Source organism: Carya illinoinensis, chromosome 11 (assembly GCF_018687715.1).
Source record: "Carya illinoinensis cultivar Pawnee chromosome 11, C.illinoinensisPawnee_v1, whole genome shotgun sequence".
Lineage (NCBI taxonomy): Eukaryota > Viridiplantae > Streptophyta > Magnoliopsida > Fagales > Juglandaceae > Carya > Carya illinoinensis.
The window spans coordinates 44,226,126-44,251,032 of NC_056762.1; the positions used below are offsets into that span (position 1 = coordinate 44,226,126).

The window sequence follows — 24,907 nt, forward strand, 5'->3', positions numbered from 1 at the left end:
CAGCATGATGAAAGCCATTTTTCAAGAGTAAGGCTAGAATGCCAAGAGCCGAATTGGCTTGATACCACATGACCCGATAGAGTAAAGGCTAGAGCGGCAGAGCCTAGAGATGCTATCATGCTACAAAATAGATCCCATATAAACAACTTCAACTCAATTGTTGTGGTAAAAGTTGTAGTCAAATGAACAATATTTTAAAAAGATATATAAAATTGAATTGGTCGATTTTAGATATCCAAGCATTCTTTTAACACTACGTATGCATGCATGTTACTGGGAAGCGTAGAAAGTAGAACTTCACATAGAACTGTCAAGGCTCCTACTGATAATTCACATTCCACTTTAAAAAAAAAAATAGAAACCAAAAAAACTCGAATTTTCACTCAAACCATTTGTGCATAGCAGCTCCTTGAGAAGAACTTCTTAGAGTTTTGACTTTGACACATTTCTCCTTCTCCAGTTATTGAAAATTCATGTCTTTGTTTGTTTGGTAAGTGAGCTGTTGAAATTAGGAAATGAGACAAATCCTTTTCTTCTCCTCCCTTCCCTTTTTTGGTTGCAGAATTTAGGATTGCCTAATCGAGTCAATCACAATATGGTTAGTGTGGTTTATGTTTCTTCAAATTGAATTTTTTACCTCAATCAGCTACTTAAAAGAAGGAATTTTGGTCAGGACAAAATATTCTCTTTCTATCCAGTAAATCAAGTGCATTAACTATGAGGGCCATAATCACAGGATTCTACTTCTTTTGCATTCCTTTTCAATCAACGAAAGCTCACTATAAGAACCCCAGAACACAGAAAAAATTCAACAACACAGTCGACTAGTAGCTGTAGAAAACATGGGTTTATCAGCAGTTTTTCACTGTGTCTGCATAATCTTCTTGTTAGCATGCATTTCTGAAGTTGGAGCAGGAAAAATGGTTTTTAATGCAGTGAAATACGGTGCCATTGCCGATGGAAAAACCGATAACAGCGAGGTGATATTTTGCTCAACAAGTTTTACATGAATATCATTTCAACAAGTACAGTAAGATATTACACGATATTTTCTTCTTTTTTGACAAAGTGTGCTTTGCCTTTGTAGGTTTTTCAAAATGTATTTAACAGAGCTTGTCAAATGGAAGGAATCAATGTGGTTTTGATCCCACATGGAAGATATATGCTGGGGCCAACAGTGTTCAAAGGCCCATGCAAAGGCCACGTGGTGTTTCTGATCGTGGGGACCCTACTGGCTCCTACTGACATAGCATCTTCTGTTAATGTCGACCATTGGATCAGCTTCCAATACATGGACAGGCTCGTAATCGGCGGAGGTGGGTCGTTGGATGGCCGAGGTTCCTCTGCTTGGCCCTACAATTCTTGCAGCAAGAGACCAGACTGCAAGCCTCTTCCCCCTGTAAGTTCTTGCTTTATGTTCTCCAGCCCTCCTACCATGTTGGAAAATGGTCTCTCCCATGTTTCATTAATTGTTTGGTTTCCTGGTGTTTTTTCAGTCATTGAGATTGGATTTCCTTACCAATTCATGGATTACCAACCTAACTTTAATCAATAGCAAGGGTGTCCATATAGACGTTTTCGGCTGTGACGGTCTAAAATTACGACACGTCAATCTAATAGCTCCGGCAAACAGCCCCAACACCGATGGAATCCACATTGGTTCGTCGAGAAACATAGACATATCGAATGCTCGAATAGCAACCGGAGATGACTGTGTTTCCCTGAGCCCTGGTTCGATGTACATAAACATTACAAACGTTATATGTGGTCCCGGCCATGGAATCAGCGTTGGGAGCCTCGGGAGGTCGCCTAATGAAGAAGATGTTCGTGGAGTGAAGGTGAAAGCCTGCACCTTGATTGGCACTGCCAATGGCTTGAGGATCAAAACATGGGCTCTCCCTTATGCAAGCAGTGTTTTGGGTCTGACCTTTGAGAACATTATCATGGAGCATGTCAACAACCCCATCATGATTGACCAACAATATTGCCAAGCTGGGAATTGTCAGAAGGTACTTCTCTCTTTGCCATTTCAATGCATATATGCTACATATATCTGTCCTTTATGCACAGCTTGATTAATCAAACATGTTGGGAGATACTTTTTTTCTTTTTTCTTTCCCTCACGAACAGGAGGGTGATTCCCAAGTTCAGATTCAAGATGTGAAGTACAGAAACATTAGGGGCACTTCGAGCACAAAGATGGCAGTAACTTTAAAATGCAGCAGAAGTAAACCTTGCCAGAAGATTGTGCTCAGAGACATTAATCTGCTTTACAATGGAGGACCAGCCACTTCCTCATGTTTTTATGCCAAAGGTGTTGCTTATGGTATTCAACGCCCTCCCTCTTGCCTCTAGCACTACTCCCCCTTTTGCAGCAAGTAACTTGTGCTTGAAATCATCCTAGGCCTACCTAGCAAATTCCCAAATTCATGTTTAATAATCTCAACACCTGACCTAGATTTGAGACACTTCTGTTTCTTTTGTCTCTACTCAGGTAATGTACAGTAACTTGCATGAGAATAATATTAAATATAATTTTATTACAGCAAGATTCGTATATTTCATTTGAAAAAAATAAATATATTTATCTACATTTTTAAAAGGTTAAGAAGTGCACGAGACTTATCATTTACATATCTTAAAACTGTAAATATTATTATCACGTAAAAATTGTTAATTCCCAATTAATAAGGCAAGCATTTTCGAAAGAATAATTCATACTAAAAAAAAAAGGCAATTAAAATTCAAAAGAATTAGAGGCATAAATTGTTTTCATAAGGATCGAAGCGGCAAAAGTTGCAAACATCATCATTCGTAATCCCTAAATCATCACGGAATTAATAAAACACACATTGTATTACAGATAAAGTCGACTAAACTTTTGTTTGACTTGCTTAAACGGCTCTTCTCACGTCATGCTTTTGTATTAACGATGTCATCAACAGGGAAGAAAGAAGATCGATGCGTGGCAAAGTCTAGTTCCTGACCTAAGTCACCTCTAAATTAATATATATATAAAAATCATTTGTTATTCTAATAAAAATAAATATATAAACTGACATTATTTTATATATAAAAATTTTTTATACGATTTATTTTTATATATTTTTTATATATTTTATTAATATGATTGACTGTATATTAAAAAATATTGATCTAATTAATTATATTAGAGAAATATGTAGAGAATATACATAAGTAATTACACGTAACATTATTCATTTTAAATTATTATTTTTTGAATTAAAAACAATCAAGATATTACCACTTCTTACCAACAACTCTACGAGACTTTCCTTTTGGAAATATAGAGGAAGATTCATCTCATCCCCCTGCGAATTTAAAAAACGTGTACATACATGTAATTCAAAAGGAAGCAGTGGATGCAGCTACACCCATAATTTAAGGAAATGAATGTCAAAGTGACCATTAATTGTCCATGGTTTTTAAGTTGGCTATTTTTCATTTGGGCAGTGCTACTCTACATCTCAGTGCAACGCTCATTTTGACTGTATTTAATTTTTGAGTTTTTTTTTTTATATTTTTTTAATATTTTTAAATACTTTTAAAAAATAAAAAAAATATATCAAAATACTTAAAATTATTTTTTTAATGATTAAATAAAAACATTTGTGACCAGCGGTCATTTCAAGGAGGCATGGGAAGAGGGCATACTTGTGTTTTGCTTTTCATTTTGGTCGAACAAGTAATCAAGATTTTTTTGATTTTCCCGACAAATGACTAGGAATCATGTGCTCTTAAATCACAATTAATTCTTGATTGCTCAATGGAACTGTTGGTGATGGATGATTGATTTTAGACGTTTGTCCCAATATGAATTATATGTTTTTTTTTTCATCTCTAATTTACAAAAATAGAAAAATAAATAATTATTATTTTGTTCTGAGTTTTAAAAAAAATTAAAATAAGAAATTTTTTTTTTTCATGTTAAGCAATGAATTTAATATCCAACCTCCAAATGTGCGGGCCTACGTAATAATATTTTGGGCCCACTATATGTGGGCCTCACAGTATAATGCCTGACCCAGGCAGCAAGCCATGGATGATGAATTTACACGTGGAACTTACGCCACATGGTACATCATCACAACGCGATGCTGACGCTATGCACAGAAATAAACGGGTCCCTCATTCCCTTTGGCTGAAGCAAAGCAAGTTCCCGTCTCTCATGCCGTGTGGGTCTTATTTGGCCGCCAACATTTCCATTTGACCTTCCAAATAATCTCTCTCTCTCTCTCTCTCTCTCTCTCTCTCTCTCTCTCTCCCCCCTTTATATAGCTTTAAGGTCTTGGGTTATTGCTCACATTTGAACTTTAAAGCGGTCTATATCTGTAAGCTGATACATATAGAAAAATGACCAACAGTACTGAAAGCTGTAGAGTTCTCAAAGAACCACGTCTTGTGGAAAGGAAGTTTTTGGCCAGACCACAACATGAAGGAGCTGGGGCTATCGTTAGAAGGAGCATAGGAAGGTAAGACTACGAGGGCGATCACCCAAATGGTGTTGCTTTCAATCTTTGAGCAGTTTAACGTGTTCTGATTCTTCTGACCAATCGGTCTTACGGATTTTTTTGTTTTTTCCTCAGGTTTGAGTTGAAATACTTTGATCCTTTTCTTGTTCTGGATGAATTCTCTGGTGGGTATCTCTCATCTGTTTTCCTCTGTTTCTGCATGAATGTGATGGTCTTTCTTTATGCATGTAATCTCATTTTCCTTATATTTTGTTTTTAAATATTGCAGTTACTGCTCCTGCTGGATTTCCTGATCATCCCCATAGAGGTATGGATATTTCCCTTTTATCTCCCTTTGGTAAATTAGCTTTACCTGTTGAGATTAACTATGGATGGTTGTAATTATTAATTCGTGTATTTCCTCTTGGCAGGATTTGAGACTGTGACCTATATGCTGCAGGTATGTGCATTAATCATTCCAGCTCTTCTTCTTTTTTAAAAAAGAAAAAAGAAAAAAAAAAGAAAAGAAAAGAAAAAGAAAGAGGTGAATGAAAAAACGTTTAATTTAATGAGACTGGAAGTTCAAATTATTAGGTGAGACTTGAGAGCTGGAAGTCTATCTGATCTGAGGACTTCCCAAGGTGGTGTTATTTGTCAGCAGACTGGCAATATGTCTCCATGGGGTTAGCCAATGAGATACAAGGAAAACACTATTTAACAACTCTCCAAGGTTGAAATTACCTTTCTTGGCACCAGGTATTTGCCAGGAAAGGTGTTAAAATGCCTGGGAATGTCCTCATGCATGCGTAATATATATGACTACCGTCTTGTGTCAATTTTTTTTTTAATAGAAAAGTCCTTAAATTGAACTTTTAGTTTAGAAGTGAGAAGCACTTGCCTTAGTTGCATGCAATTGTTTGATTGAACAGGGATCTGTCACACATGAAGATTTTGAAGGACATAAGGGAACCATAGGAGTCGGTGACTTACAATGGATGACTGCAGGAAGAGGGATTGTTCACTCAGAAATGCCAGCTGCCCAGGGAACCCAAAAGGGGCTACAGTTGTGGATCAACCTCTCCTCCAAGCATAAAATGTATGCAAATTCTTCACACATTAAATATTAGATTGGCTGTACAAGACATATATTTGATGTCACTATATGGTAATCATAAACCAGAAGAATATTCAAACTTGTTGTAATGGGAATATGCATTTTGTCATCTACTATTATGATCATTTGTCACTATGGTCCATGGAAACTTTTCTAAAGGTGCTTTTGAATGCACTATATTGCGCGTGTGCATACCAACCATAAATTCTGCCTTTCAAAGTTTATACTCATATTCCGTGGTGAATAAGCTATCTTCTTCATGATAGATGCTAGCGCCGCCCACTAGTTTTGAACTTCTGTCATACAAGTACAACAGTACTTTGGCGTTAATGATCGTTTTTTAATGGAAGTACTTAATTTCACGGCTTTCAAATGCCTAACCTTTACATGTTTTCTGGTAAACAAATGTAACACAAGTGCCAGATTGCAATATGTACAGTATCCTAATTGAATTGTCTTTTGGGATTGTGGAGGTATCCAAAAGTCCAAAACCTCATCTGTTTTGTGCTCTTGTTTTTCACAGGATTGAACCAAGGTATCAAGAAATACTAAGCAAAAACGTTTCAGAAGCTGTCAAAGATGGAATCAAAGTTAGAGTCATAGCTGGGGAGGCCTTGGGAACCAAGTCACCAATCTACACAAGGACCCCAACAATGTACTTGGACTTCACTCTCAAACCAGGAGCTCATCTTGAACAACCAATAGCAATATCATGGAATGCATTTGTATATATCTTAGAAGGCGAAGGCATCTTTGGCAGTCTAAAATCTTCGCCTGTCTCGGCCCACCACCTTCTGCTTCTGAGCAATGGGGATGGCTTGGAGGCGTGGAACAAGTCCTCCAAACCCCTCAGGTTCATCTTGGTTGGGGGTGAACCGTTGGGTGAGCCTGTGGTGCAGTTTGGACCCTTTGTAATGAATAACCAAGAAGAGATTGACCAAACCATTGAGGACTTTGAGAACTGCATCAATGGATTTGAGAAAGCAAGGCATTGGAGATCAGAAAGCTCCCTTAGTCTTGATATATAAATTAGCTCTCATGCATGTATGCATGTATGTATCTTGGGATTTATTGGGTTGTTAGCTTAAGGAGTAGTAGGAGATAACATGTTGCTATCCAAAAATTTGTACAAGTAAAATTTACGATTCAGCCGAGTTTACCCACATTTATTAATATAAGGTGATCATTTTCTTCCTATCTTTCCGTCACAGCTTATCTGTTTTATGGTCCATTGGATCTTTTCCAAATAATAATAATAATAAAACATAATCATTATGATCATATGCTAAAAAAAAGAAAGAAAAAAACAGCACAAAAATAATTGGTACGCTGTCCCTATAATTATAGGAGTGATTTAATCATGAACCTTTCGTTAAGGGATGGAAACATATGATTTACCAGTCCACTTCAATACATATCACTGAAATAATAGTAAATACATATCACTGAAATAATAGTAAAAGACAGTAATTTTTGCATACTCATTACACATTCTACTAATGTGATTGACTGCATAAATTTTTTTAATATAAAATAATTGATTTGACCAATCACATTAATAAAATATATAAAAAATATGTAAAAGTGACTGAATGTGACAGAACTCATAATAGTAATATTTTTATTGATTTATTGATATTAATATACAAGAACACTTTTTTTTTTACCTAATTTTCGCACTCTTGTAAATATGACACTGAATATGCATATTTTTTCCTCTTCCATGTCACTCGACATTTATTTAACATAATTTGAGCAAAAAGTGAATAGGTGATTATTTATTCATCAATAACTAGGATTTATTTGTTTAGGATCTAATATTGTCATTTTAAAATAAACATAAATGTTGAAGTAATGCTAAAGATGCAGATAGGGCCGCAAATGAACAGAGCCGCTCTTGAACAATTCGAGATCGATTCGTATAAATTCGACTCGGACTCGGTTCATTTAATAAATGAGTTGTTCGTGAACATTAATATTGGCTCGAATATTAAACGAGCAAAACTCGTATAATCTCGACTCGATTCGGTTTAGGCTCGTGAACAATATTCGTATAAACTCGATTCAACTCTTTTTGAGCTCGTCACAGTACTCGTAATATTTATACATATATATATTAATATATATTTACAAATATACTTACATGTATTCTTTTATTATATATATTTTATACTTATACATATATTATTTTTTATACTTTATATATATGTTAAGTAATATATATATATATATATATATATATAAAATAATATATGTTGTTAGTTTAAGTTTATGTATAAGTAACATGTTTTAGTATTTTACAATAATAATGTATTATTGTAATTAAATGTTTATAAAAATAAACAACTCTAATTGATTACGACACTTTCTTAACTAATCATATTTTGATTATTTGGCTATATTTAATATTATATTAAGGATAATTGAATACTTTAATATTAAATTAATAGCTTTAGTATGTAATTTTTTAAATGACTTTAATGTATTAGGCATTCTTGATGCCATATGCATTTTTATTTATTTCACTATTAGTAGTGACTAGTAGTGAAATTTTTTAATTTTTTAATTTTTTTTCTTAGTGATTAAAAATAATAAAAAAGTACTTGACAAAAATAAAAATTTTAATTACATTTTAGTTTATAATTCATGACTCTATAGAAAAATAAAATAGTACAATTTCAAATATATTAGAATATTTTTCCTTTTCCTTTTAGACTGTTTAGCACCTAGCGGGTTTAGTTTGTTTATTTCCCTTATTTTGAATTTTGGTTATTTGCACGGCGCTGTTCCCCAACAGCTCCTTGGTGGGACGTTTACGGCTTGAGAAGATGGATAGCCGTCGAGCTTCTCAGAAGTCAGACTGCAAAGCGAGAAAGCGTGCCATCTACAGACTTGAAATGTTCCAAAACTTGCACGGTTCCAAACTCCAGTTCCTCAGCTCATCAAGCAAGCACGGTTCCAGTTCTAGTTCCTCTGTTTCTTCGGTAGTTTTTGGATTGGTAAGAGGTACTGCTCTGTTTTAAGATGAAGGCTGAAGCTAACACAGTTACACAAACATCTCTGTGTGATAGTGCTCTGTTTTAAGATGAAGCTCACACGTAGGATGCTCGGTTTGGATTTCCTCTTTTCCCTTTATATTTCTTCCTCATTAATCTGATTTCCAGTGAAATATATCTAAGGAAAACAAAAGCAGAGGGTTTTGAAGCAGCGGATTCATCTTCTTTTGTAGATTGAGTGATCTTCTTCTTATTCTTTTCATCATCAACCGGAGCCAAAGCCAAGAGCCAAATCGTCTTAGAGGTAGAGCTTTTCTGATAGTGGCTATTGGGCTTTGAAGAAGTAGAGCTTTCTTGTGGGGGCTACTGAGCTGCATACTTCACAGGTTTGAGAATGGATTTGCTTTCTTGTGGATTTGCTTTCTTAAGTTAACAAATTTCCATTTTGTTTTAAGATTCTTAAGTTGGTATTTGATAATTCTTATAGCTTTACCTTTTCCATAATGATAAAACATTTGGATTTGCTTCTGCTGTTGTGAAGTTGGGGGGGAGATCTGGAACATTGGCTCGAGCGAAGTGTCAAGCGAAGGTCTGCCGACACATTCTATCTGAGTTCGCTCGAGCGCAGTGTCGAGCGCGTGTCGAGCGTTCAACTCTGCCTGAGTTCGCTCGAGCGCAGAGCGTTCAACTCTGCCCGAGTTCGCTCGAGCGCAGTGTCGAGCGCGTGTCGAGCGTTTATCGCTCGACACTCGCTCGACACTGAGCTCGAGCGAATTCAGGCAGAGTTGAACGCTCGACACGCGCTCGACACTTCGCTCGAGCGAACTCAAGCAGAGTTGAACGCTCGACACGCGCTCGACACTGCGCTCGAGCGAACTCAGGCAGAGTTGAACGCTCGACACGCGCTCGACACTGCGTTCGAGCGCCTTGTTGAGCGAAGACATCTGTTTTTGTTTTTATTTTTATTTTTTTACTCTAGCTATTTGTAGCTACATTTTCTTCTTAAAAAAATATTAATCTGCAATATTTGTGTCTAACATTGCCACTACTTGTATAAAATTTTTTGTTTAGACATGTCTGAACAAGTACCAACTGTTGAATGCTCATCTGCAAGTCCACTGGTAGAGATTGAAGTTGATGGTATTACTGGTAGAGAAGAATTTAATGCTATAGAGTGTGATAGTAATGATGGAAATAATGAAGTTGATGGTATTATTGGTGGAGAAGAAAACCCAAGTACCCCTATAGATCTCCAAAAATATGCATACCAAAGGAAGCCTAGGAAGAAAACTTCTGCAGTTTGGAAAGATTTTAAAATAGTGGAGAAGAATGGTGTCAAGAAAGCTGAGTGTAACTTTTGCAAAGATCTCTTGTCTATTTCTTCATCAGGTTCTACAACTCACTTTCATAGGCACTTGACTAGTTGTCTTCCATACATAGCTGCTTCTAAGAGACAAAAGGTTTTGACTATTGACATGAAGGGTTCTGAATGTGTGAATCTTGTAAAAAATTTCTCGTATGATATGAAAAAGGTAAGAGAACTACCTTCTCACATGATACTTTATCACGAGTATCCTTTTTCCATGATGGAACATGTGGTGTTTAATAAATTTATGAGAGCTAATACTCCTTATTGGCAAAAAATAAGTCGTACTACAGCTAGAAATGATTGTCAATCCACTTATGAGATTGAGAAAAAGAAGTTGAAGACAATATTGAGAGGTGTGAATAAAGTCAGTATAACAACCGACATGTGGACTTCAGGTCAAAAGATCTCATATATGGTTATTACCTGTCATTTTGTTGATCCTGATTGGCATTTACAAAAAAGAGTCTTAAATTTTTGTAATGTCCCACCACCACACAACGGGGTTATTATTGCTGATGCTCTTCAAAAGTGTTTCATTGATTGGGGAATTGAGAACAAAGTATCTACAATAACAGTGGACAATGCTAGATATAATGATGTAGCTTTAAGGGTTCTCAAAGATGTTTTCAGTTTGAAAAAGAAGTTATCTATCGGGGGGCAGCTTTTTCATGTGCGTTGTTGCGCACATATAACAAATTTATTGGTCAAAGATGGACTAAGTGAGATTGGTGAAATTGTCGACTGTGTTCGAGAATGGGTGAAGTACTTGGTTGCATCAGAAGCTCGTATCAAGCAGTTTAGTGATATTGCAAAACAATTGCAATTACCAAGCAAGAAACTTTTTTTGGATGTTCCTACCAGATGGAATAGCACTTATCTAATGCTAGCTACAGCCTTAGAGTTTAGGGAAGTCTTTCCGAGATATGGAGATAGAGATCAAGGCTTTAATTATGTTCCAAGTGTTGAGGATTGGACCAAAGTGGAATATGTCTGTCAAATTTTGGCAGTTTTTAATGAGGTTACAAACATTATCTCAGGAACTGAGTATCCAACTGCTAACTTATTCCTTCCTGAGGTATGGAGAATAAAAGAGGTGTTGAACAAGAAGTCTCTTGACCTAAATGATTACATACGAGCAATGGTTGTGAAGATGAATACAAAATTTGATAAATATTGGGGGGAATGTAATTTGCTTATGGCAGTGGCTGCTGTTTTGAATCCAAGGTTCAAGATGATGCTAGTTCAATTTTGTTTTCCAGTAATTTATTCAGAACCCGAAGCCACTAAAAACATAGACACCATCTTGAGAATCTTATATGAGCTGTATGATGAGTATGCTGAAGATTATAATTTAGCTAATGTGGAGTCGAGTGGACATGAAAATGCTCGAGACATAGGTTCTTCTTGTAGTGGCTCTATCAATGTTGTGGGGAAGAATGTGATGAGTGGCAAGTCTATATTTGAATCATTCGTTAGAAGGAATGATACCATTCGTCCAGTGAAATCTGATTTGGATGTTTATTTAGAGGAAGGTGTCTATATTTGTAGTGAGGATTCAGATTTACATTTTGATGCCTTGGAGTGGTGGAAGGTTAATGATCTAAAATACCGCATTTTATCTAAGATGGCACGTGATATTTTGTCAATTCCAATTACTACAGTGGCTTCAGAATCTACATTTAGTGCTGGTGGTAGAGTAATTGATCCTTATCGCGCATCAATGTCTGTTGAAACAGTAGAAATGTTATTATGTGGGGCTGACTGGGTTCGGGTACTTCATGGTTTGAAAAAATCATCGAATGTAAGTATAATTTTATTTAATGATTTTTTATTGCCATCTATAACTTGTCTTAAATTATTGAGAACTTGTCTTAACTAATTTTTTCTTTCATTTTCTAGAGAGAAGAACCAACTTATGAGGAGATTTTACTGCCTTGATGGGGAATCAAGTGACAAGTTGTATATTTTTGCCTTTTAGTATAATGCTATTTATTTTTGAATTGTTATTTTGTTATATCATGTTGCTAATTATATCGTGTGTGTTTTGCATTATAGGTTGATGGTGATTGGCATTTGGCTAGTTTTTAATCTCTTTTTCTTTTTGTGAATTGATCTAGTAGAAATACTACAAAGAACAATGATAGAACATGTTATTTAAGACAAAAGTTGTAATTATTTTTGTGGATCAAACTTATTGACTCATTGGAGGTTGGAGGCTTGAAGCTGTCCAACTAGACAAGGTTGGGAATTTGGGATTTTTTGGAAGCTTGGATCTAGGTGATTTCATTAATTGAATATCTGACTTACTTGAATTGCAGCCCTAGTTTTTTGTAAAAGTATAATTGTGTTGAATGGAGAAATATGAATAATTATAAGAAGGTATTTTGTAGTGTTTCTTTTTGTACTTGGTGATCAAAGAAATGGAATTTATTATTTGATAGAGATTTGTAAACAAAGGTAAGTGGGCTTGTTTTTTAATATTTCGTCTAATTTTTAGTTAGATTTCTGAATGTGTGCCATGGAGGTTTTGATATTGTTCTATCAATCTACTAATTTATTTGTAATAATTTTTTGTTTATTATTATTTGTCAAGCTCTAAAGCTACTAAGAACTAAGTCATTGAATTGTGTTATATTTGTAATGGGCATTATTTGTAAGTTTGTAAGCTTTTGAAGCTACTTAGTTTATTCTTTTAGTAAATTTGCTGGAAATTGTAACTGTAATTAGTGATTTATCATTTGAAATTATAATTTATTATTTTTGTAAGTTTGCTAGATTTTGTAATTGTAATTAGTGATCTACCATTTTAAATTGTAATTTATTGTGATACGATATCTTATATGTTGGAATTATTATTTTACCTATTTGTAAGTTTTAATTATATTGTGGTAAGTGATGAATCATTGATTTATGTCTAATAACCATTAAGAACTCAATTTAATATATATTATCATAATTCTAGTTAAAGTTCATTAGGAGAAATAATCTCATTTTTATTTCAGCCAACAAAAATAAAAAACAAAAAATTGTGGATCTGATTTAAATCGAGCTCGAGTCGAGCTACTCGAGCTCGTATCAACTCGAGTATTTTTTGTACTCGAGTTCGAGTCGAGTTCGATCAGAATTTTCACTAGACGAGTCGAGCTCGATCAGAAATTCTCAATCTTTTTCGAGCTCAAGTCGAGTTCGAGTAGATATATATGCTAAACGAGCTCTTGACCCCCTGTTCGAATTCGACTCGATTCGGTTCGTTTGCAACCCTAGATGCATATGCCACCAATTGGCATGTCATCGATCAAAAGATAAAATTACAATTTAGTCAAATCAATGTTTGCTGAGAAATAATATTTGCAGTCGTGGTTGTACAAGCAGCGTGCAGTCATTTTGAAAAAAATGAATTAATATGGGACCCACATGAAAAAAAAAACTAACTTTTTAATCGTGGATCCCACTCTTTTTCAAAGCGATTGCGCGGCGTTTGCAATTCCACGACTGTATGTAGCATTACTAATGTTTGCTACATGTTTGATGTGTCACTCACCAAGTAGATGGACTACCATTTTATCATTTTGATGTATTAAATTATAAAATTCTTTTTATTCTAAGTAGATTTTATGTATTATATTTATATACATTTATTTCTAATTTTTGCTTTTATTTTTTATTTTTATTTTTTGGTAAATCTAGCCCTCATAATGTGCACGTCGTATTATGTATTATGTATTACATTATACACTTGTTGAAAAAAATATAAAAATAAAAATCTATGTCATAGGTGTATGGGTGTAAGGTTATTGAATAAAATAACTCTCTTATGTATGTCAATAAAGTTTTAATAAAATAAATATTTTAACCATAAATAAATTTTATAAAAATAAATTTCTAAATCGATATGATTTGGTATTATATATTAGATTATAAATTTATTATTATTATAAAATAAATTTAATACACCGTATTAAGAATTATGAGATTTCTTATAGTTATAAAACTTTCTTTTAATAATAAATAGTCACGTTATACTATACATTACAATATAATAAAAATACCTTGTATTATATAATATGAAAGAGGTTTTTTACTCAGTAATAGAAGTGAATAGTAATAAAATATAATAATAAGAATGTGAAAATTAATATTAAAATAATAAATGTATCACATATCTATTTCAAAAAATAAAAAAAAATAAAAAATCTATATCACATATATTTATAGGAATAAAAATAAAAAGGTAAAGTACAAAAATAGATGTGCGGTGAATTGGTGTGTAGAATTTTTCAACATTCAAGTACATGCAATTGGAAAACAAGCAGAAAACACAGAAGGCGTAAATGGCGAGCAAGAGGAACGTCTGGCTCCTGAGGATCGTTCTCTTCCTATTCGCTCTCAACTCCATTTCACTCTGCGTTTACTTCGCTTCCCACTCCAAATCCTCTGCCTCCCCCATCCCAAACCTCCCCCGTAACTACCGTAATCCTCGTATTAACCGTCTCCGGTTCCGAAACAAGCTCAAGTCTTGGCCCATCTTACCCTCCTACCTTCCCTGGTCCCACCCACCCGCTAACACTGGCTCCTGCGAGGCCTACTTCGGCAACGGCTTCTCTCTCCGCCTCGATCTCATCTCCCCAGCGGCGGATCCCCGCGGATGGTTCCGCTGCTGGTACAGCGAGACCCTTCGCAGTTCTGTGTGCGAGGGAGGGAATCTTCGGATGGTCCCAGAGAGGGTCGAGGTCTCCAAGGGAGGGGAGATGTTACACCAGGTGATCGGGAGGCGTGAGGAGGACGAGCTTCCCAAATTCCAAAACGGTGCTTTCGAGGTCGACGGAGGAGTTGGGTTTGAGGGTCCGCCACGGAGACTCGTCGACGACGGGTTCCTCGATCGTTACGTGCCGCAGGGGGAGATCCTGACTCATACCATGCGGGCTTTGATCGGGTCTGTTCGTGTCGTTGCGGGGAGCGGGTTCGAGTGCCAAGAGGTTAGACGTTTAGTTTAGGTTTTGTTTGTTGGATTTCAAGTACCAATATTTGAATTTATTACTTGTTGACTTCATATTCACTTCATTGGTTTCTTACTTTCTATCTATGGATCTGGAAGTTGATGAAATCGGGAATTTAGTAATTTTTTTGGGTGGTTTACTCATGAAGTTTCCATTTTAAGTGGGCGTGCATATTTGGTAGGTTGTGATATGTCAGTCTTCTTCTCTCTTTTTATTATTTTTCTTGTTCTACGTAGGCGTTGATTGTGAAAACTTCGATGGGATTTGGATGTTCTGGTGTTGAAAGTAGTGGGTTTAATGCCAATATTAGTGTTCAATAGAAATTGCTAAAAAACCGATCCTAATTTACCAACCACACATTGTCTATAATCAAAATTATTATTTTATTTTCTATTCTTTATGTTTTTGATATGGAAGGTTTTACCTGCAGTGGATTGAGGAGCCTACGCTGCTGGTGACGCGCTTTGAGTATGCGAACCTTTTCCACACTGTTACAGACTGGTACAGCGCATATGTCTCTTCAAGAGTTACAGGATTGCCCAATCGACCTAGATTGGTTTTCGTGGACGGCCACTGTATGGTATGTATGCTTGATTAGGCATAGTTTGTTTATTCTTTAGGCTGCTGCTTGCACGTGTGTTGTTTAAGAACACTTGATAATGCTGCTGTGAATACTCTTATCATCATGTTTTTTGATGTTGAGTAAGGGATAGAACGGAGAATAACAGGAAGATAAACACTGGACATTTAGTTTAGGGTCGTCCAATAGGAATCTTGTAGGATTTTGGACAGTTAACATGATAGAGGTTCTTAAACAATAGAAGTTAAGGACTTTACGCCATATATTTTAGTGCGGAAATCTTGTGTTGGATGGTAGGTTTTATATGATGTTAATTTAGGAAGATGAACTTGGATCCAACTCTACAGACTTCTCATATGCATATTCTGAGAATGTTAATGATCCACCTTTTGTGGCGTGCCAGTGATTAGAAGGAATGAGTTTTTATAATATACAGATTACTGAAGGAGAAATGAAAGTGGGGTTTTGAGACATATTGGGACAAGGTACTCCATTATGTACCAGTGAATGTTATTCTAACACTTGACCTTTCCTGAAATGGTGGTCTTTCTAGCAGGGGGGAAATAATGAGGGTTTCCTATCTCCGAAAGAGGAGCTCCAGTTTTTCCAAGTTACCCTCTTAAACATGAATGTTCCCAAGGGTTGTATTTTGTGTGTGCATGTTTTTCTGTATGATTAGTTTGCATTGAGTTTATCTATATTGTTTTTATGTACTTCTTGATGAGTGCTATTCCATGTTTAGTTATCTACATATCCTGATCTATCTTCCTTTGGTGGAAATATTTCAGACATCTTTGGAAGAAACATGGAAAGCATTGTTTTCTAGCCTTAGATATGCGAAGAACTTTAGTGGTCCAGTTTGTTTTCGCCATGCTATTCTCTCACCTTTGGGATATGAGACTGCTTTATTTAAGGGGCTGACTGAAGAAATAAATTGTCATGGAGCATCTGCACACGATCTATGGCAAAATCCTGATGACCGGAAAACTGCTCGATTATCTGAATTTGGGGAAATAATCAGAGCTGCTTTTAGGTTTCCTGTAAATAGACACCGTGTTGAAAAGCCAGTCTCTGGTCTTAATGTCCTCTTTGTTCGACGTGAAGATTATTTAGCTCATCCTCGACATGGTGGTAAAGTTGAATCAAGGCTTAGCAATGAAGAAGAAGTGTTTGATTCGTTGAAAACATGGGCATATAATAATAACTCGTGCAAAATAAACCTTGTCAATGGATTGTTTGCACACATGCCCATGAAGGAGCAAGTCCGAGCCATTCAAGATGCTTCGGTAATTATTGGCGCACATGGTGCGGGTCTGACTCATTTAGTATCTGCAATGCCAAAAACTGTGGTTCTGGAGATTATTAGCAGCCAGTATCGACGGCCACATTTCGCATTGATAGCTAAGTGGAAAGGGTTGGAGTATCATGCAATTAATCTTGATGGATCATATGCCAAGCCGGAAATAGTTATTGACAAACTTAGTGGCATACTGAGGAGCCTTGCATGCTAAAAAGTATTAGCTTCAAATTAATTTAATCTTGTTACATGGAAGTGGAAGTGATAGAGATTAGTCGCTGCTTTCAGCGTCTGTTTGTATGCCATCATTAGATCCATTACCCTTTCGTGGAGAATGAGCTTTACTTGCTTCTGCTACTGTTACAAGTTTCGATTGGACTCTTAAACAGAAGAGATAGTTAAGATGGTTACAGGCTATCTGTGGTCAACTCAAAAGAGGCTGCTTATGCAATCACCATGAAGAGATAAGAGCCTCGGCCTAAAATTAAGGATTTGGGATTTTTTCTTCCAATTCAGCGGACAGTTGAAATTTATAGGTGGATGGATTGTACACTGCAGATCCAGTATGTTGTCTCTTTGAATCCATAATTGTTTTCTCCCTGCCAGCACCATTGGGGAAGCGGCTAATGGGAGTCGTAATTTTGCCTGTAGACTGATTCTTTCTAACTTGGACGAGGTTTTTTTTGTACAATAGATTTGTGCACTATCTAATTTCAGTCAAAATTCTTAGAAATATCCATATACAATCACTTGTTTTTAAATAGAGATGAATCTTCTATATACGTGTTTTAGCAATAGGTTTTGTTCTCTGCAATACTGCATATGGTATTGGACTCAACGCGATTTTATTGAGATTAAATATTTGCCAGAATTAATTTAGGGGAAGTACAATTTCTATAGTCATGAAGAAGAAGGTGGCAGATTATCCATGTGACGAGGAATCAAGGAGAGCAATCACTGTTCTATTTGATTTCAGACTTTAGTCAGCATCATGTTTCTGACAACCAAAAATTTGCTTCATCGAGCTGTATAACAATCTTAGCATATCTCATATTAACTCTAGTGTTATCTCACGATCAATGGAAATGTTGGCCTGCAAGCAATTGTGATGGAGTTAGGCACCCATCATTCTATTCTGTATGAGAAATTTTATTTCATCCTGTTTCTTTGCTTGTAAGGATTGCATAAATTAGTTGAGACGTTCTGATGATCAACTATCAAGAATCATCATGATGGAAGTTTAATTGCAGACATGATGACATTGCATATATACCTCAAACTCATTGTCTGAACAAGAACAAGTTGTGTAGGCATCCAAGGAGGATTCATTCGTGTAGTAGTTGTACTTCTGTTTGTTGGTTTAAAGCGAACATGGTCTCATCGAGAGGGATCTAGCGTCGACCAAGGTGGGGCTCCAAGTTGGTTGTGGTACCTGCCAACACGACACATGCCCTACAACTTCGACCTCAAGTTGCAGATATTCGGACGACGAATGCACGTAGTAAACATCTGCGTAAAACTTAATAAATCTAATTGACTTGATTGTTTGTAAAATAATTAAGTAAATATTATTATTAAATTCTTCTAATTGGAGTAGAGAATATTAAGGACTTGTTTGGATAGTCAGACAAGATGAAGAGATAATTTGTAAATAATAATGAAATAGTTTGTAAGTAGTAGTAAAATAGTTTGAGTTAAGATGTTTTATCAGCTTTTAAGAAAGAAAAGAGAAAAGTTGAATAAAAATATTATAAAATTAAAATTTTATTATAATATAAGTTTTATTTTAAAATTTAAAAAAATTGAATTGTTTATGTATTTTATTTAGAAAAATTATAATGATTAGATTAAAAAGTTAAAAATTTAAAATTAAAAAATATCTATATTTATAATATTTGAATATTAAAATAAGATGATATAATAGAGAGTCTTACAATCCAAATGGGCCTAATTAGAACCCACTTATTAAAAATTTACAAAAATTCGTCAAGTTATTTAATAAAAAAATAATAATGTCTTAATCAACAAATTAAAAAATAATAGTCATCTTTTAAATTTATTTTATAATAAAAATAATTTAGTATTACTAAAAATGAAAATAAATAAATCGGATTAAATGTTCTTTGAAATTTTACACCCTTCCTTCAATAAAATGTTAAGGCGTGAGAAATTTTAACTATCGATCTGCTTATATCTCAATTTTTCTTTTTTTTCTCTCTCCCCTCCTCCTTTTACTTGGATCCTTTCTCTTCCCCTCCGTCACACCAACCCCCCACCCCCCCCCCCCCCCCCCCCCCCCCCCCCGCGGCGGCAACTCTCCTCTCCCTTTCAATCGAAGCTCTCCCGACAGCCTGAATTGCTAATTGGTCAGTCATCAACCCCCAAAGTAGTTTTTTTTTAAGGAAAATTCTATGTGCAGTCATTTTTGTGGACTCCTTTGTACACTCCAGTGATATGATTGGTTGTGTATTAAAAAAAAATTAATCCAGCCAATCATATCAGTGGAGTGCGCAGAAAATGTGCAAAAATGACTGTATGTAGCATTACTAAAAAAGTGTTTTCTTCTTTACAGATTGGTCGGCCATCACTCCTAAAGATTTATTCATTTCATTTAAGGGTTGGAAAAGGGAAATCACCCCCAAAAATCCAAAACAATGTGAACAGTACTTTTATTTCAGTTTGGTGTGCAGTAATTAAATAACTTCAAGCTAGAGGGTTTTGGGGATCCATCAATATAAATCGTTCTTAACGGTGATAATGCTAGGGCACCAAATTAGAGAGAGAGAGAGAGATGACGGGTGGAGACTCGGGCAGGGACGAGGAGAGAGAATAAGAGAGGAGAAAAGAGATCGGGTTAGAGAAAGGAGAAATGAGCTTTGCTAATACTTTCTATACATATTTCTTAATTTATTAGAAAAATACAATTTAATGGAAGTTATAAGTTATAACTTAATAAACGTATAATAGGAGAGAGAAACGAGTCGCGGTTCTGAAGATTGCAAGTGGTCAGTGAAGTTGAGTAGACATCCTTTCCCAACACCCTACAGCGGTCCAAAATCTTTTAGCCATACTGTCATCCTCCCTCTGTTTAACATCTTGGAATTTTGAAGTGTGTGTCTCCAGATCTCTTTATTCGCTTTCCTTCGTTGGACTCAAACACACCCTCTGCCTCCAGTCTTCCCGTGAACTCCCACTCACTCACCCATCTGTTCCCAACTCAAAAGGTACAACTTTTGACCCCATTTCTAGCTTAAACCAATCAATTTATGATTAGTAATGGAATCGAGTTAGTTGAGGTTTTCTTAAACAAATTGCACTCTACATGTTTGACGAAAAGCTTCTTGGAAGTTTCTTTTCTTTTTCTTTTCCTTCTATACAATGTTATTGATATGGGTTTTCTTAGAGTCAACCAGTTGAACTATACACGGGCACTTGTGAGCTTCTGAGCTATCTTGATTAATGTGTACATGCTCGTATTATTGGTATTTCAAATGAATTCATATTGTTTATTGTAGTTTCGGAGACGAATATAGTATTCAGTAGCTAAGGCTTTACTCGACTAACTTGTGGAAATGATATCGTTTATGCATGTATTGGATCAGACATTTTTTGAGTTTTTCATGAAACTTGAAATTATGGAAGGCATTGTTCAAATTCCGATGAAATGTGGTGGTGGTGTTTGATAATTATCTTTGATGAAATCTTTCTCCTTTACCTTTTGGATGTACGCAGTCAAGCAAATGGTGTTTTGCTTTCCTTCAACACCCAAGAAACTGGCAATGACCGTGGGATGTTTTGTCTCCGGTGCTGCTCTTTTTCTCCTAGGTCTGCATCTCTCTTATGTCAAAGTCGCTCCTCAACAAGCTCGAATTCAGGCTCGCAATGATTTTGTGAGAGAAAGATTAAGAAAGAAGTACGGTAAATGAAGAGTCTGCTCTTAATGGCTCTGGGCTTATATTTATGGGAAATACACTCGACAAGTTATTATTCTCCATCCCTGCCCTTTGTGTACTGGCAAGTCAAGACTCATTTTGAAATTTCATTGGCGCAATGCCGTTAGGGTACCAAGTTTGTAATGGCTGTCGAAGCAAGGCAATGAATTTGGCTCTCACTGGATTGCAAGCATAGATTCAAAAACTCATTGGATTATGGTGTATTCTCATCTTAATGCACGTTATTTAGTTCATTCTATCAACTACAAGATTGGAATGCTAAATTTGAACGATTTGAGTATTATTTCATCGATTTTCAAAGCTTGAATAAAATATCGATTTTCAAGTCCTATTAGATCTCTTTTTCTTCTCTCTTCAAAAAGAGAAAAGATCTCATTTCTTTTTATTTTGGCAGAAAAGTGCCAGCACTCGCTTAAGAATATGCAGGCGGTAGAATAACAAGCGCTTATACTAGATTGAAGGGCTTGATTTAAAATTATCTTTCATCTTATGCAGAAATCCTATCTATCTTTCTGCCAATTACTAATCCAAATTCTGTGGTCCATCTCTTGTAGCATAATTTGGACATACGTCTGAAGTTGGTAGTAAATAATAAACTCAATGCTAACAATGATATTCAGTTCATCAATGACAGTAGAAGACACCCACGATATTCCAAGTAGGAAGTCAAATGTAACACAATAAATAGCTTCTCGCAAAACGTTCCATACAGGCCTATGTGAGAGGAAACATGATGAACAAAACAGATTCTGATGCGGGATGACGTTCAGGTAACAAAACTTTAGGCAGCTCCAGCTCCCTTGCCCTTCTTTCTCTGGATTTTCTTCATGTAGAACTCAAGCTCTTTACCTTCCAAGATATATCTGCGACAAATTCATTTCATTTAACAGTAAGTCTCTCAAAAATGGGTATATAACGAAACATCTGAGAAAATTATACGAGGCAAATGAAAAGCTCTCATCAGATATCATACACTACAAAAGATATCACACAACAAAACCCATACCAACATTAGAGATTATACTTTTTTTTACAAGTTGTCTTGAGAAACTATACTTAAATGTTGTACACATAGAATTTCATTTAAAAGGGAGGAAAACGGGATTTCGGGGCATAACAAACATGGGATTTTCTAACAGCTCAGACATAACATAACATAGGGGAAGGTATAGTCCATAAACATTGTACATTGATGGACAATTGATACACAACCCTTAACCATGACAAAAGATGTAGAAACCTCAAAATTCACCTTCAATTCATCTGGTAACTCAAAAGGAACACAAATGTAGGAAAGTCACATACCCATCAGCACGGCCACACTGACCAGGTCTTGATGAGATACAAGCCAACAAACGACCACTACCAAATTGCTCTTCAATGTGTGCATCAAGCTTGCGATTCTGTTGCCGCTTCTCCAGCTTTCTCTGGACATGGTTGCTCTTCTTCACCTCCTCAGTGGCAGTAGCAGCAGCAGCATCACCCTCCTATAAAGCATTGGAGTGGAACAATGTAAAAGCAAAAACACCCCTGCCTTAATTCGATCGGACAATTCAAAATTTTATTCCAATAAAAAAGAAGAAAGGAAAAGAGAGCACCAAACATAAATGCATAGCCACCGTGTATGAATTTTGATTCTTTGACAGCCATTTTCCACCCAGAGATTAATCAAAATACAACCAATGCATATCAAGCCTAGCCAATTACAAACTTCTATACGATACCAGTCGATGGACCAAAAGATAATAGTAATTCAACAAGATAAAACTACCATCACCAAAGACGTAAAATATCCATTGGAAATAACTTCTTCACCAAAATAACTAAAACCGACCACTGAAAATTGTGCTAATATCTCTACCAAATAATATCAAAAAGGTAACAAACACTTGTACCAATATCTGTACCGGGATACACAAGAACCACACGCAGAAGAAAAATGCTGCCCCTACCTCGCTTTCTTTCTTGGTGGAAGCCAAAGTTTTCTTCTTGCGACCAATATCAACTCCATAATGCTGAAGATACCACTGCTTGAATGGCGCTGCATCAACCTGAACGATAGCACTTTTTACCAGAGTTTGAGTACGAACCAGCTCATTGTTGGATGCATTGTAGACCACATCAAGAATACGGGTTTTCCGGGTCACAGCCTCACTCCCCCATGAGTAGTTTCCAGTGTCAAGCCGCAGAGCACGCCACTTCACATTCCCACCTCGAACCCTAATCCTCCTAACTGTCTTGTTGCTTGATAGCTTTGTGTTTGCAGGTTGCCTTCCGAGCTCATATCTTGGAAAAAAAAAAAAGAAGACAAGATAAGCCCATTTCCTAGGATGATAAGATAACGGTTAAATTTATTTGAAGTTGAAAAGATTTCAAATAGGGTGTCATCTGCCTGCAAAATGCAAATATAAGATGAAACCAAATAAATATGAATTCAAAAAACAAGTGGAATAATTAAAAGTCAGGAACTTATGGTCCCGTGTACTTGGCTTTGCCTATTTTCGGTAAAATTCTTATTTACTGATTAAAAAAAAGAATCATGAACTTACGGGTTTACAATTTCAACTCAAGAATACCGTTGAGAAATCAACAAACCAAGGCAGTACAGATTGAGGTTTTGGTAATTGTGGGAAATAGGTTTTATTCATCCAAAAGAAAGACAAACAGAGATATTGAGGACGTCGGATAAAAAATTAGACAGATCCATTAATCAGACAAAGCAATATATCACAGTTTCAAGAAATTGTGGCATACAGGTGCATGGGGCTTCACTTCATTCAAGTACGAAACAAATCTATCAGTCAGAGGCTAAGCAGAAAAAATACAAACAAATAAGACATGGATATTAGGGGGTTTTCGTGTTACTCACTATCCAATTTAAGCCGGCCATGAATCATATGCAAAAAAAGAAAGCTAATGAGCCACATAAAAAGCGCTTAAAACTTTAAAAAAAATGTTATTCACGAAATTTATACTGCCAAACGAACACATGATACTAAAAGACATATACAGACCGAGATTATTCAACTGCAATAATGAAATTAACCTCTTTTACAAAAAAATACGGGACGAACCAAAGGATATTAAGATCCCCATTCACTTTTCCTTCTAAATTTCTCAGCTAAGGGAACTAAATGGATTTTCAGAATTACTTGCGCTTCTTCCTCCAAGCCTTCTTCTTGCCCCCAGTGGCACGTCTCTTGTGCATGGAATCACGAGAAATACCTATAAATCCAAGTAATCACTCCAAATCATCATCATCACAAAACCGTTGCCAAAAATAAAAACTTGAAGATGTACTAAAAATCTTTAGAGTAACCTAAGAGATACCCATTTTGGCCGAGCGGGTGTTCTTCGGTGTCCGTCTCCCACAAGTCCAGAAATCTCTGCGGAGAAGCCGAGGTCCAAGACGGAAAGGAAGTGGAGGCGAGCTAGGGTTAACTCACTCTAAACCCTAGTTTCGTAATTACCAAAGTATCCTCGACATTTACATGGTATTGGAGGGCAAAAGAGTCGGATAAACTATAAGGCGTTTGATTTCATCGCGCGCATATGTGATACAGTAATTGGGCTTATAAAATTAGGCCTGTAAGAGATAGCTGGGCCTAGCATTTCAGGCCTATCCAACTTCCGAGGATGCTCATGCTCCGAGGAAAATGATGAATGCAGAGAGTTGGGGCAGAGATTGCGCACGAACGTCTGCGTAGAAAATGATATCGTGCTTTTTGCAGCGGAAAAATATAATTATAAGCATATTTATGTATTAATTTATATATTAATATAATGTAATTAGTTAAAAAATAAATTTTATTAAAAATAATATTAATTTAAATTTTAAATATAAATAAATTAGTATTGATACATTAATTAATGCACAATTATACTTATACGTAGCAAAACTCTTTCGCAGCAATGATCCATTCAGCTTCTAGACACATCTCCCTCCTCCTTTCAAATCCATCTGTCTCATCCACCTCCCTTCTCACCCATCTCCGAAGCTGACCCAGACCCGATATTGCCTTTGAAACCTAATCTCTGCATCTCAACCAAGACCCGAGATTTGTGTCCCAACCAAAAACCCGAGGGCCATCTCCCTCCCTCCCTCCTCCATGCCGTAGACTCAAGATGG

At 36.0% G+C, this 24,907-nt stretch overlaps 5 protein-coding genes and 1 long non-coding RNA gene across 7 annotated transcripts; 5 read left to right on the top strand and 1 right to left on the bottom strand.

The window, feature by feature from the left end:
- Positions 1-973: 973 nt before the first annotated feature.
- Positions 974-2,499, top strand: LOC122282838 (exopolygalacturonase-like). The gene is made up of 3 exons (XM_043094882.1): positions 974-1,399; positions 1,497-2,009; positions 2,131-2,499. The coding sequence occupies exons 1-3, from the start codon at positions 1,121-1,123 to the stop codon at positions 2,353-2,355; spliced, it is 1,017 nt and encodes a 338-aa protein (XP_042950816.1). The 5' UTR covers positions 974-1,120; the 3' UTR covers positions 2,356-2,499.
- Positions 2,500-4,294: 1,795 nt separating this feature from the next.
- On the top strand, positions 4,295-6,781 carry LOC122280547 (pirin-like protein). The gene is made up of 6 exons (XM_043091497.1): positions 4,295-4,493; positions 4,608-4,657; positions 4,762-4,800; positions 4,904-4,932; positions 5,402-5,568; positions 6,110-6,781. Exons 1-6 carry the CDS (start codon positions 4,375-4,377, stop codon positions 6,612-6,614), a joined length of 909 nt encoding a protein of 302 aa, XP_042947431.1. The 5' UTR covers positions 4,295-4,374; the 3' UTR covers positions 6,615-6,781.
- A 1,633-nt stretch (positions 6,782-8,414) lies between these two features.
- LOC122282545 (zinc finger BED domain-containing protein RICESLEEPER 2-like) lies at positions 8,415-12,039 on the top strand. The gene is made up of 3 exons (XM_043094479.1): positions 8,415-8,592; positions 9,654-11,752; positions 12,007-12,039. The coding sequence occupies exons 1-3, from the start codon at positions 8,415-8,417 to the stop codon at positions 12,037-12,039; spliced, it is 2,310 nt and encodes a 769-aa protein (XP_042950413.1).
- Positions 12,040-14,208: 2,169 nt separating this feature from the next.
- LOC122281948 (beta-1,2-xylosyltransferase) lies at positions 14,209-17,516 on the top strand. Its single transcript, XM_043093832.1, has 3 exons — positions 14,209-14,927; positions 15,379-15,528; positions 16,317-17,516. Exons 1-3 carry the CDS (start codon positions 14,283-14,285, stop codon positions 17,037-17,039), a joined length of 1,518 nt encoding a protein of 505 aa, XP_042949766.1. The 5' UTR covers positions 14,209-14,282; the 3' UTR covers positions 17,040-17,516.
- Positions 17,517-19,273: 1,757 nt separating this feature from the next.
- Positions 19,274-21,107, top strand: LOC122281684. The gene is made up of 2 exons (XR_006230279.1): positions 19,274-20,049; positions 20,558-21,107. It is a non-coding gene; the product is annotated as an uncharacterized LOC122281684 (long non-coding RNA).
- Positions 21,108-21,356: 249 nt separating this feature from the next.
- Positions 21,357-24,264, bottom strand: LOC122281683 (40S ribosomal protein S8-like). Of its 2 annotated transcripts, none has more exons than XM_043093416.1 (5): positions 24,109-24,264; positions 23,931-24,003; positions 22,731-23,064; positions 22,084-22,265; positions 21,357-21,641 (listed from the first exon to the last, which is right to left on the bottom strand). In XM_043093416.1, the coding sequence occupies exons 1-5, from the start codon at positions 24,110-24,112 to the stop codon at positions 21,560-21,562; spliced, it is 675 nt and encodes a 224-aa protein (XP_042949350.1). In that variant the 5' UTR covers positions 24,113-24,264; the 3' UTR covers positions 21,357-21,559. The 2 variants fall into 2 exon arrangements, with proteins under 2 accessions (XP_042949350.1, XP_042949351.1); XM_043093417.1 differs by having other exon boundaries at positions 24,098-24,228.
- Between the last annotated feature and the right edge of the window lie 643 nt (positions 24,265-24,907).

Excerpts from the sequence above, each read along its gene's own strand:
- LOC122282838 (XM_043094882.1), top strand. The coding sequence starts at position 1,121 with ATGGAAGGAATCAATGTGGTTTTGATCCCACATGGAAGATATATGCTG. Across the intron at positions 1,400-1,496 it reads ACTGCAAGCCTCTTCCCCCT|TCATTGAGATTGGATTTCCT; the intron begins GTAAGTTCTTGC and ends GTGTTTTTTCAG. Across the intron at positions 2,010-2,130 it reads AAGCTGGGAATTGTCAGAAG|GAGGGTGATTCCCAAGTTCA; the intron begins GTACTTCTCTCT and ends CCTCACGAACAG.
- LOC122280547 (XM_043091497.1), top strand. The coding sequence starts at position 4,375 with ATGACCAACAGTACTGAAAGCTGTAGAGTTCTCAAAGAACCACGTCTT. Across the intron at positions 4,658-4,761 it reads TGTTCTGGATGAATTCTCTG|TTACTGCTCCTGCTGGATTT; the intron begins GTGGGTATCTCT and ends TAAATATTGCAG. Across the intron at positions 4,933-5,401 it reads CTGTGACCTATATGCTGCAG|GGATCTGTCACACATGAAGA; the intron begins GTATGTGCATTA and ends TTGATTGAACAG.
- LOC122282545 (XM_043094479.1), top strand. The coding sequence starts at position 8,415 with ATGGATAGCCGTCGAGCTTCTCAGAAGTCAGACTGCAAAGCGAGAAAG. Across the intron at positions 8,593-9,653 it reads AGTTTTTGGATTGGTAAGAG|ACATGTCTGAACAAGTACCA; the intron begins GTACTGCTCTGT and ends TTTTTTGTTTAG. Across the intron at positions 11,753-12,006 it reads GTTTGAAAAAATCATCGAAT|GTTGATGGTGATTGGCATTT; the intron begins GTAAGTATAATT and ends TTTGCATTATAG.
- LOC122281948 (XM_043093832.1), top strand. The coding sequence starts at position 14,283 with ATGGCGAGCAAGAGGAACGTCTGGCTCCTGAGGATCGTTCTCTTCCTA. Across the intron at positions 14,928-15,378 it reads GCGGGTTCGAGTGCCAAGAG|TGGATTGAGGAGCCTACGCT; the intron begins GTTAGACGTTTA and ends TTTTACCTGCAG. Across the intron at positions 15,529-16,316 it reads TCGTGGACGGCCACTGTATG|ACATCTTTGGAAGAAACATG; the intron begins GTATGTATGCTT and ends GAAATATTTCAG.
- LOC122281683 (XM_043093416.1), bottom strand. Across the intron at positions 23,065-23,930 it reads GCTTGGAGGAAGAAGCGCAA|ATATGAGCTCGGAAGGCAAC; the intron begins GTAATTCTGAAA and ends TTTTTTTCCAAG. Across the intron at positions 22,266-22,730 it reads CCACCAAGAAAGAAAGCGAG|GAGGGTGATGCTGCTGCTGC; the intron begins GTAGGGGCAGCA and ends AATGCTTTATAG.